Source organism: Thunnus thynnus, chromosome 15, assembly GCF_963924715.1.
Source record: "Thunnus thynnus chromosome 15, fThuThy2.1, whole genome shotgun sequence".
Classification (NCBI taxonomy): Eukaryota; Metazoa; Chordata; class Actinopteri; order Scombriformes; family Scombridae; genus Thunnus; species Thunnus thynnus.
This window is the reverse complement of record NC_089531.1, coordinates 1677254-1689817: the sequence shown is the minus strand read 5'-3', so window position 1 is coordinate 1689817 and position 12564 is coordinate 1677254. Positions and strand designations below refer to the sequence as shown.

General features: G+C 39.6%; 2 protein-coding genes across 3 annotated transcripts in view; both read right to left on the bottom strand.

The window, feature by feature from the left end:
• LOC137198912 (carcinoembryonic antigen-related cell adhesion molecule 20-like) overlaps positions 1-12564 on the bottom strand; it is an 81990-nt gene that overhangs the window by 32398 nt on the left and 37028 nt on the right. Inside the window, exons 1-2 of one of the 2 annotated variants that reach the window (XM_067612928.1) lie at positions 4373-4505; positions 3714-4043 (exon numbers count right to left, since the gene is read on the bottom strand). In XM_067612928.1, the coding sequence (XP_067469029.1) occupies positions 3714-4043; positions 4373-4421 (379 nt within the window). In that variant the 5' untranslated portion in view covers positions 4422-4505. Of the gene's footprint in view, positions 1-3713; positions 4044-4372; positions 4506-12564 lie in introns of those variants that run through there. The other variant, XM_067612927.1, reaches the window with a different exon arrangement.
• Positions 8770-11756, bottom strand: LOC137198935 (transcriptional repressor Rhit-like). The gene is made up of 2 exons (XM_067612955.1): positions 10698-11756; positions 8770-10207 (listed from the first exon to the last, which is right to left on the bottom strand). Exons 1-2 carry the CDS (start codon positions 10873-10875, stop codon positions 9306-9308), a joined length of 1080 nt encoding a protein of 359 aa, XP_067469056.1. The 5' UTR covers positions 10876-11756; the 3' UTR covers positions 8770-9305.

Here is a 12564-nt window from a genome sequence, read left to right as displayed (position 1 = left end):
AAATGTGCTATACAAATAAACTTGCCTTGCCTAATTTCACATTTGAGTGTGTTTTTTTTTACAGTGGATTTTTCTTCTGTGATTAAAGCAACCAGCAGTTTTGTTGATGAAATCCTTCCACACTTCCACACAGGAGCAGTGAACGGCAGCATTTATTAAACACGAGGGCGTAAAATTTAACAACCTGCTCAACCGAAGCCGGTTTCTCTTCAGTCAAGCAATAACTGTGCTCTGAAATCACCATTTGCATGGTGCGAATGAAGACGCTGTGAAATCACAGCAACTAGACCTGCTGGACTCGTTCTCAATAATCCTAAATGCACAGGCTGCTTATTGATGATTAGGCAACAGCAGCAGGTGTGATGGAGCAACGTGAGGGAGTGGTAACAAGTTCTGACGGCGGGGCAACAACTGAGGCCTCTAAGAGTTGATTGAGTAACTTAAAACAATGGTTTCTCTGGAGATTTTGGGATCATTTTTCCTTCTTTGTAAACCAAGTTACCTCAAGGATATAAAAGATCTGCTCCTGCCAAAGGAAGACACTAAAGAAACAAACAAACTGAGACACTGGGGATTTTATTTTTTAAGTATTTGCCAATTTGTGGTTTAACTGGGCGACCCAAGGGTGGAAATGAGCGTAACTGCATGAATGACAGTCACAAGGAATGCTGGGAGACTTTATGCTCCATTGCCAACCGTCCTTTGATAAATAAAGATTAAAAAACTGACATGCAAAGATAAGTCAGCGTGATGCAGATGACTGGAGACGTTTACATAATCTAAGATAACTGTAGAGTCAGCTGTTTCCTGAACAGAGTAAACGCTGTGACAGTTAGTTACTTCATTTATTAGTCAAACTTATCCTAAAAATAAAGAAATGTATATCATGAAAACTTATCAATCTGAAACTATTTTGATAATCTATAAATATGCATGATGCTTTTTCTTTGTCATATACAATAATAAACTTAATATCTTTGGCAATTTTTCACTATTTTCTGACATTTCACAGATAAAACAATAAATTGATACTTGAGAAAATAATCATCACATCATCCAATTATCAAAACAATCGTTTAAAGCTGAGCCATAATAAGATGTGCTGGTATTAATACTCTGATTTTGGTTGTAATAGTTAAAAGTATCTAAATGTTTAACTTTTCAAGGCGACTGAAATAAGAAAAAAACAAAAATTAACTGCATGAAAAAATACTGTGACTCAGATCAGTATGATGGTTTATGTAAAAAACATCTGAAGACATTTTGTGACATGTTCCTTTATCAACACACACAACTCTGCTGCCAGAAAGATTCACTAGAGCACCAAATTTGGATTCATCCGCCACTGAAAACAGTCCCCAAATAAATGTTTTATTTACACCTGTTTGTTTGTTGTTAAGGCCTTGAGGAGATCGATATCATTTCGTATCAGATCAGTATTTTAACACTCGTTCAGTGCTTGTGCATGTGGGACTTTCTAAAACAAGAAGCAGAACTCTGATAACATTTTCTGATGAAGCTGATGTGAAACTGCCGGTGGATTCACCGTGAGGATCTGCGGAGCGACGCTCCTTCATTAAGACTTCAACAGCTAAATACGTTTATAGATCTATCAGTGATGCAGCCTGAGAGAGAACTTCTTCCTCTTGTAAAAGGAGCATTAATGTAAAAGTCTTGAATGAGAGAAAGTCGTCACTGTAGCAGAAAGATGAAGCCAGAAATGTTACATATTCCTTGTAAGGAAAGGCTGCAGAACGGGTTCATTCTGGGTCATCGACAGATCTCCAATAAATATGAAATGATTTGGGTATTAGTTAAATTATAATATTAGTGCATCACACTGACAACATACAGAGTTCAGTTTGCAAATTTTTAAAGTTGTTACAGCTGATATGTTTGCAAACGGTTTGCAAACTCTGGTTTGCTCTCCGCCAACTCCTGAGAGGAATATCTGGAATCTGAGCTTCTAAATGTTCCACTTTCTTCACCAGTTGGTCTCTAACTGTGTGTCTGCGCTTTGTACAGTGGGTTTATAACAGACAGGAAATGTGACGCAAAACCAAAAGTGAGAGCGGCTGAGAGGCGTAAAAGCTCTGCAGAGCTGCAGAGATGGTGATAACTCTCTGTGTGTCATCACTACAAGCAATACTTTCTCATTAAATGTTGTCATTCAGGGCTGCAGCTAACAGTTATTCTAATTATTGATTAATTGACTCGTTGATTAGTCCATAAAATGGTGAAAGACGTCAATCACTGGTCTTGTTTTGTCCACAACCCAGAGATATTCAGTTTACTAACCAGAAAACCAGAAAATATTCACATTTTCACTTAAAAAAGATCATGAAAATAGAAAAACTCGACTAATCGTTGAAGCTCTTTGGTCATTTAATTCTTTAATATGAAAGAAAAATTATTAGTGGAGAATTACAGTTTTTATGTGCAGTTTTTACTAGAAAATATAAAATTTTGCAGGATTTTAGCATGAATGACTATAAAATGGCAAAATCTAACCACCAGAGGTCAGCAGGTCACACACAGATAACACCTCCCTGCTATAATCCTGCATATACAGGATATTATGTGGTCTTTTCACTCAGTTATTATCTTTGCATCTGTAAACAAAAAACTCTGGATTTGCTGTGTTGCTTTGCCAGCACTAATATTTACTGTTCTACATGTGTGTGTGTTTTAAAGCTTTGAAGCAGCATTAATATGAGGGTTGTAAAAGTGAGGTCACAGCACACACACACACACACACACACAGAGAGAGAGAACCAAACACTCCTAAATGAACCTAAACACACACAAACACCATCCAAGTACAGTATGAGGAGCCACGCCCTGAAGCAGCACGAGGAGCCAAAAGTTTACTGTCTTTTACGTCTTTGATATGTTGTTTTCCTAAAAAATCAGACTATAAAGTTGATTTGAATCACTTCTCTAACGGGAACAAGTTATTTATTAAAAATCAAGAAATTAAATCCTGGAGGAATTACCCACTTAAGGCACTACTGTGAAATTTTACTAGAACAGTCAGTTGTCGTAACACACTATAATTTAGAAGAAAAAAAACTCATATGCTTAACAGTTGCTTGAATTATTGAAGCAACAAATGGGAAAAAGGAGTATCACTTTCCCTCCGCCACGGAATATAGTCCGCCAGAGTGGTTGCTAAACTACAATTTAACTGCATATTGAAGAGTTTCAGGCAGCGCAGTGATCTCTGCACTACGCCCATAACAGGTGTGGCTCGAAGCTTCAGGCTTCACCAAACCGCGTTAGAAAAACTAGCAATTGTACTTAAAATTGATTAAAGGAGACGCTGTAAACCAAAAACACAACGTCAATTACTTTATTCTGGATCTACAGGAGCCGTTTATTGATTCGGCATAAATATAGTCCGAGAAGCATCTTACTTTAATGGAGTGTCAACTTAAAAATGACCTAATCCTGTAAGACAGGACCGGTAGACCGAACAACACTTTAATATATGTGTAGTTAAAGTGGTGCTTCATAGAAACGTTGCAAACATGTAAGTATATCAATAAAACGATTTTCTGAACCGTTATGAGACACTGTTCAATTCGGCATAGTTGTAATCCAATGCAGGAATTTTTTTTTTTTGGGGGGGGGGGGGGGGGGGGGGGGGTGTCTATTAAAATAGTCAATGGAAAGCAAAAAATGAGGTGTTGTAACAGGTGGAGGTGACTCACCCAGGACTCGGAGCTTGATCTCTGCGGTTTTAGTGGAGCCATCAGTGGTTAAGATGCTAATGCTGTAATCTCCGTTGTCCTCCGACTTCAGGGAGCTCAGGAACAAGTTGCCGTTGGTCCTGTTTATGGACACTCTTCCCTCGTAAGGTGCATTTACCTTCAGCCCTTCTGGCCCCGCGGTAGCAATGTTAGTCTGCTCCTTCCCGTCGTTGAAATTCCAGATTATGAAGGCGTAAACCGGTTTGTCAAGCAGGGTCGCTATAGTCACATTTTTCCCCAAAACTGCGTCCAACGGGCCGTCTGGCAGGATGTCCTGCGCCGCACAGCATCCTAAACGCAACAAGGGGACAAAGTCAGGTTACCTGTGTTGCTTTTAGGGTCACCCTAAAACTCCGTAAAGGTTTCTAACAAGTCGAGAATTTGAGAAAAAGTAAAGTAGAAACATAAAGTCATAAAGTAGACTACAATCATTTTGCATTTGAGGAGAACGTTGGTCATTTTATAATATTTCAGCATGGATTCAAATAGTCTGCGTTACATTTCCTGGCACACACGCAGCAAAAAGCATCAATATAAAAAAGAAAGAAATAATATAAATCGCAGCTCAGTCTGCAGATAACTGATACTCTGAGTCAAGTAGCCTTTTTATTTGTTCTTACCGATGAAAGAGAGCAAAAACAGAAGCGATTTGTAGGCGAACAGATCCATCCCGGACGGTTCAAGTGTTCCCAGCAGAGGCACAGACGAAACTGCGGCGGTAGACTACCTGCTGCTTTTAGAGGGACACACCCAGGCAAGGTGAACACACACACACACACACACACACACACACACACACACGCACACACAGTCACTAGTATGACGAAATGATGTGACCTGTTTTTTTTTTTTTTTTTGAATGAATGAATCACTTGCATTCCTGTAGTTTATAATCTGTCAGTCACAAATTGAAACAAGCACGACCGATAAACGATTGTTGAGGTTGATATTGACATTTGAGACAGTTTACAGTATAATAACACTTTCAGACAATAAAGCAAAGCAAACAAAGTGAGTGAGAACCTTTAACTTCCTGTCAGGGGTCATAAACTGAACTTTTAATACATTTTGAGGTCTTTTTCACATGAATAATCCATTGATATCCAATAATTATGCACAAAAGGCATCAAAACATTTCGTAGTGTCCGTAAATCAACCGATTACTAAAAATTTAACAAATGTTTTTACTTATTCAAGCTTTGGTATTATAAATGGATGGAAAAAGTCCTGATTTAATGAAGACATCAGGGATTTCTAAGAGGTTTATAGTGTCAGTAATAAGTTCTTTTGGTTATGAATGAAGTTCAATAAGACACTGCTGCCGCCCAGTGGACATCTGAGGAAGTGCTTTAATGTATTTGTGGTTTTTGAATTGCAGCACGAGCATCATTTTGAAAATTAAAAAAAATCCTATGTGAAGTATTTTCATATTTCAATGAAAGAATGGGGGAGGGGGGGTCAAAAAAAAAGATTCATATTTGACTATTTAGATTCGAGATTAGACAGTTCTGATTATAAAAACAAAATCAAATCTGCAATTTTAACAGAATTTTATAAGCCTGTTTTTGCAAAGGTGTCATTTTTTACAAAAAATCAGGTTGTCAATATTCTCCATCAGTCAGTTAAGCATCAGCATCCATAATCTTTGCATTTAGTGCATCTTTGTGCTTTTCAGTGCTTAATAAACATCATCATCATCATCAAAACACCAAATGAGAGAATATCTATTGGAAGGATAATGTTCATCCCTCTAGTAGAGTTCAGAGATTGTAGAATCAATGCCAAAGCTGAGGACACTGTTCTTCCAATAGATATTCCCTCCCATGGGGGGGTGGTGGTGTGTCTTCCTCAAGCTCGGGTCCTCTACCAGAGGTCTGGGAGTTTGAGGGTTCTGCGCAGTATCTTAGCTGTTCCTAGGACTGCGCTCTTCTGAACAGAGACCTCAGATGTTGTACCTGGAATCTGCTGGAGCCACTCTCCCGGTTTGTGGGTTACAGCCCCCAGTGCTCCCATTACCACTGGCACCACTGTTGCCTTTACTCACCACATCTTTTCTAGCTCCTCTTTCAGCCCTTGGTATTTTTCGAGCTTCTTGTGTTCCTTCTTCTTGATGTTGCTGTTGCTTGGGATTGCTACGTCTATCACCACTGCCTTCTTCTGTTGTTTGTCGATCAACACGATGTCCGGTTGGTTAGCCATCACCAGTTTGTCAGTCTGGATCTGGAAGTCCCACAGGATCTTGGCTTGGTCATTCTCAACCACCTTAGGAGGTGTCTTCTATTGTGACCTTGGGACCTCCAACCCATACTCAGTGCAGATGTTCCTGTACACTATGCCAGCCACTTGGTTATGGCGTTCCATGTACGCTGTTCCTGCCTTCATCTTACACCCTGCTATTATGTGCTGAACTGTCTCAGGAGCATCTTTGCACAGCCTGCACCTGGGGTCCTGTCTGGTGTGGTAGATCCACGCCTCTCTCTCTCTCTCTCTCTCTCTCTCTCTCTCTCTCTATATATATATATAATTGATTTTAATAGTTTTTAATCAAACAAGACAGACATTTGCTGGAATCAGCTTCTCATATGAGATTATTTAATGTTTTTGTTGGTCATACATGATAGTAAACTGTATATATATATATATTTAGGTTTTGGAAGTCCTTCCTGCTGAACTGGTGATGTGATGGTGGTGTGAAAAAGTTGATGTCACTTCTGTGGGTTAATGGATGGGAGTGTAGACTGTTCTCAGTCCAACAATTCATGGGTTTCTTAACATGACCATGAGCTTTCTCAAACCTTAAACACTATATAGAAATAATATACATTTAAAATAGATTGGCACTGAATGTTCAAGAACATTCTTATTGAACAGGTTTCTTTAATAAAAAGTAATAAAATAAATATTTTTGCAAAACTGTCAAAACACACAACCAAAGTAAACCCTTTAATGATTCTGTATATATAAAAAAAAAAAGCTCCAGGACAGTTTACACCTTCAGGTTTGTGCATGTACTCTGCCAGCAGAAAAAAAGAACAATAAAACCTCCACAAATGGTAAAAAAAAAAAAAAAAATTACATAAAAACTGCATAACTTGCATGATGAAATATTCCCATAACAATAACCTGGCAGAGCTGTTGTATTGGATTGCATTACATTGCACAGGTGTTCCTAATAAAGTGGCTGATGAGTGTTATGTCCAGCAGAAACAACCGACTAGTTTCTGTTGGTCACATATGAGCAGCAAACAGGTAAGGTTTCATCATTTACCTCAACACTGCTCTTTCCCAACAATAAGTCCAAGGATCTAAAACAATTTTTTTTAAGTCCCTTTTTACAACTTCCTGTCTGAGTTCCCATTGTGTTTGAACTGTGAAGATTTGGTAAATTAGCCTATATCAAAAGGGAAGTAAAAGGTTTTTGTTTTTTTTTGCATGCAATGAGAAACCTTCCTGAAATACGGAGGATTTTAAATGCCTAAATTAAAACAAATCAAGCCATAAACTGAAGTGAAATACAATACACACTGACATATGTTTGTATTTCCTTTTTGTGTATTAACTTACTGTCATAATTAAATGAAAACATGTTAAAAAGACAATTATTTATCTTTGTGTCTTTAAAAATGTCATTGTTTTTCATTGTGACATGATTTTTTTTCATGCCACATTAAAATCAAATCACAGCACAGAATAAATAGAAGTTTCATTACGTTTCAGTGTTGACCAGCAGAGGGAAGCACAGAGCTGCCAATAATAAATACAAAGCTGTCTTTAGTCTTGAGAGCTTTTTCTAATTCATGAATTAATGAAAAACAATTAATTCAGTTTTTAAAGACAAAGACATATCACAGTATGTATTGTATGTCTTGTTTTAAATGAGGCATTTTAAATCTTCCATACAGGAATGGCACTGGACTAGTGGTCACACTTTGTCTTGCAACTCGAAGATCATCATGTGAAACACACTGGCCCAAAAAAAAAAGCACGTTCCCTCGTACATGATCATTGGAAAAGGAGCAGCTGGTGAATAAATTTGATCCGTTTGGTTCAATAGCATTTGGAAAGTCTAGAGGAACTGTATGACTGAATAATTTGATCTCATTCACCGGTTCGGCTGGTGGATGCCAGTGTGTATGCAGAAGCATGAAGAAGCAAAGACTTTTTTGGTGTTTGTGCTCAGTGAGCAACTTTCTTTGGAATGATTAGGGTGCAATTTTTGAATCTATGATATCCATAGATTCATTGCATTGCTCCTGGAATTTCCTGCTCTACAAATGTGATGTTTTAATGGAGGTTTGATAAGAGGGGTCTACTTGAAATGTCACTAACATTTCAGGAAATTCTCCACCCTGGCAACCACTGCTTCCTTATGGCATGAATAAATACTGTACACAATGGTCCTGCAATGCAAGAACATTTTCATATTCTTCCCCTGAAATTCTCTGACCTCTCTGTGAGGTCTGCTTATAGCCTGATGAACGTCACCTGTTCATGAGGAGCTGAATGTTCCTGAGATTTAATCGTTAGTATCACCTAACCCTAACCCTAACCCAAACCAACCTTAACCCTAACCCAACCCAACCTTAACCCTAACCCAACCCAACCCTAACCCAACCCAACCTTAACCCTGACCCTAACCCAACCCTAACCCAACCGTAACCCAACCCAACCCTAACCCTAACCCAACCGAACCTTAACCCTAACCGTAACCGTAACCCAACCCAACCCTAACCCAACCCTAACCCTAACCCAACCTTAACCCTAACCGTAACCCAACCCAACCCTAACCCAACCTTAACCCTAACCCAACCCTAACCCAACCCAACCGAACCTTAACCCTAACCGTAACCCAACCCAACCCTAACCCAACCCTAACCCAACCTTAACCCTAACCCTAACCCAACCCTAACCCAACCCAACCTTAACCCTAACCGTAATCCTAACCCAACCCAACCCAACCCAACCCAACCCAACCTTAACCCAACCCAACCCAACCTTAACCCTAACCCAACCCAACCTTAACCCTAACGTCCATATAAGGGGACATGCGGGCAAGTTTCATTCACATATATGTCTTCTTACAACTGATTTCTGTATCATATTTAAACTCCAAATTAATTTAGATTACGATTTCAGGTCACACAAGTGTTTCTCCTCGTGAGAAGAACGTCAGACTGTCTGTTCACGCCTGGTACGACAGCTCTGAACTTGTAAATTTCATTCGTACCTCAGAGAAAATGCTACCAAAACTGATGAACACCACAAATTTTCTGAAATCCCTCGTACCCGCCTCTTAAGAACTTATCTGTTCATACAAGTGCCTCTTGCATGAGGACCATTGTGTAGCAGCCCAGCTGTTTCACCAGCCCAATAACATTCAGCTTTAAAAACTCGACCCTGTAAATCTTAACTCTGGTTCTTCAAGTCAAAATGCAGGTCTTGAGCTCCTATAAAATGTTCCTGAAACGGCTCCAGAAGGTTTTCCTCCTGATTGACACGGTATTATTATGATGTCTCTCAAATTTTGTGTTATTTTACTGCTGCTCTCCATCTTCACCCACTGCTGTCAACAACACACTTATGGTTTTTGACCTGTGAATGCCAAGTGAATCTTTTGTCACATATCCGGCATTTAAACGGTTTCTCCTCAGTATGGAGGGCCATGTGTGTGTTCAAATTAGCCTTTTTTGAAAATCTTTTACTACAAACTGAGCAGCTGAAGGGTTTCTCCCCAGTATGGACTCTCATGTGATTCACCAACGTACAACGCAGACTAAAACTTGTGTTACAAACCGAGCAGGTGAACGGCTTCTCTCCTGTGTGAACTCTTAAATGCGTGGTCAAATTCGAGCGCTTTGTGAATTTTTTACCACAGAATGGGCAAGTAAATGTTTTTTCACCCGTATGACATTTCATGTGGATCTGTAGATGGTCCTTGCTGCCAAATCTTTTACCACACCCTGAGCAGCTGCAAGATTTTTTGGCAGCATTATATCCCACATCGCTTACAGGGACTTGAGTGTTATTCAAAGCATTTAAACTTGACTGAAGTTCCCTGGGTTGCTTCCACCCATCATTACTGTCTTCAGTCTCAGAGGAGTTTGAAGTCTTATTACTAGCTGGTTGTAAATGTCTATCTGGATCTAGGTTCCTGGCTGGTTCTGATCCTCCCCAGTCCTCTCTGTCAGCTTCTGTTTCCATCTGTTCAGTTTGTCTTTGATGAAGCTGTGAAGACTGAGGTTTCTCTCCATCACCTTCACTCTTCAAAGGGAAGGTGAACTCAGTGACGTCAGCCTCCTTCAGCTGCTCTCTCTCTTGACTGGTCCAGAGTTCCTCCTGTTCCTCTTTAATGTGTGGGGAATCTGGGTCCTTCTGGTCCAGACTGGAGCTCCTCTCCTGCTGCTCAGGGGAAACCTCTTTAATCACCGTGAGCTTCTTGACATTTGCAGAATACACTGAAATACACAAATACATATACAATAGTGTTGAAACCTTAGTCTGGTTGCACTGTTAAAGAATGTAAATCAATCAATCAACTATTTTCTCAATCAATCAATTAGTTGTTTGGTCTATAAAAAAATTGGTGAAACAGTGATCAATATTTTTCACCATTTTCTGACATTTTATAGATCAAACGACTAATTGATTAATCTAGAAAATGATTGAAAGATTAATCTATAATGAAAATAATTGTTAGTTGCAGCCCTAGTGATATTGATTTTGTGAGAATTATGTATCAGTTTCTGCAAGAATGGCACCATGCGGTAACAACACTGTCGTCTCACTGCAGTGGCCGAGCAGAAACACTGAGGAAGAAAGGTTTCTGCAACTTAAGGGGAAGTGAAAACACCTTAACTGAGTCCCTGCTGTTCAGTCAGGTAGTTTAAAGACAAGGAGCAACCTTGTTAAATAGTGTTAAACGAGTGAGCTGTCTCTTGTTATCACCTGCTTTGTCAGCCCGGATCTCCGGCTTCCCACCGTGACCGTCCTGCAGCAGTCTGCGCTGGCGGTCTATCTCCTCCTCGTACTCTGCTATCATCCTCTCAAACAGCACTAATATCTCCTCAGCAGCCGCAGTTAGTCGCCGGTTGACAAAAGCTCTCAGCATTTGGACTTTAGACATGTTCAAACAGTTACACTGACTTTTTTTCTGCAGACGAACACCGTCAAAAAATACAGTTTGGTCTCTGTGTTAACAGTCTGACTGAAGCGCCCTGTTGCTAAGGTTACGTCCCCGTCCGTTTACTTCAAGCTAGGCGGCTAAGCTAACTTCATTACAGCTTTGTAGGCTATCGGTAGATGCTTCAATGGTAAAACACTCAGAGGAAGATGAACAGTACAAACTCCATTCAGACATGCATGCAGGGGCGCTGCCTGTTACATGTCAATTAAGTTTTAAAAAAGAAGAACCCAACTGAAGCTTCCTCAGCTAGACGCCATCTTCTTCTTCTTCTTCGGTTTTACGGTTGGCGAAAAAGCAAAAATGGCGCCTTACCGCCACCAACTGGTAAGGGGTGTGGGTAAATACGCTCATGATCAGGACAGGTTCATAATTTTTCCAGTGTGTCTTAAAACACTGTGGAGACAAAGAAGAAATCTGAAGGCTGAGTGACGTCTTCTGAGACAAGAGAGAGAGAGAGAGACGAGAAACAAGAAGAGAAGTGATATGAAACTAAACTGGGTCACAACATTGATGAGGTTGTGAGAGTTTAAAGGACAGGTTCACAGTTTCTTAAGTGTGCTTTCCACTGCCCCCAAGTGGCCAAAAAATTCACCTTCTGAGGTTTAGAGTCATCATTACAAGAAAATATTTCTGAATGTATTTTTTGGTGAATTAATTTTGCTTATATCACTGATCGCTTTACCATAAAATTATGGTAGGACCTATATAGCTTGTAAGCTTATAAATATATTATTTTCTACAAGTTCAGCAGCTGTTGGAGGTTAAAACCAAATGTAGATCAAGAACTACTGAACTTAGACTTGTCGAACCTGAGCTGACATGGAGACTTGTGAGAAAGGTTTTTTATTGAGTCAGTCTTGCGTCACGCACATGAGAAAGCACAGAGGAGAGAGACTATATAGTTGCTCAGTTTGTGGTAAACGTTTCTTTATGGACTGAAACTTAGTTAGTCACATGAAATGTTATTCAAACAATAAGCCGCACAGTTGTCCAGTTTGTAAAGTAAGTTATAAATGGAAAAAAGCTCTTGTGATGCACATGAGAACTCACACAGGAGAGAAAACATATATTTGCAGTGACTGTGGAAAAGCCTTTTGTTTTTGCGGACACAAATGAATCCATACTGGGATGAAACCATACACCTGCTCAATCTGTGATGCAGAGTTTTTTTGGTTGTCAGTTTTGGCCAAACACAGGAAAGTCCACACGGGAGAAACCATTCAGCTGCTGGGTTTGTAAAAGAAAATTCTCTCACTCTTTCCATATCGAAACCCACAAGTGTGCTGTTGAGAGGAGCAATAAATGAAGTGAGTATTGTAGACGTAATATTTAATTGTGGAGAACCAACCTGAATAACAGAGCTGCAATGATTAGTTTGATTAATCGATTAGTCAATCACCAGAAAATTAATCTAGAGGAATTGTTTTAGTCATTTTTTAAAACCAAGAATGCTAAAAATTCCCTCATTCCAGCTTCTCCGACATGGGGATTTACTGCTTTATATCATTGTAAACTGAAATTGACTTTGGGTTTTGGACTGTCAGTTGGACAAAACAAGATATACGATGACAGGGAAAATCTAATAGACAGTTTCTCTCTCAACCCAACCGGTCAGGGCAGATGGCCGCC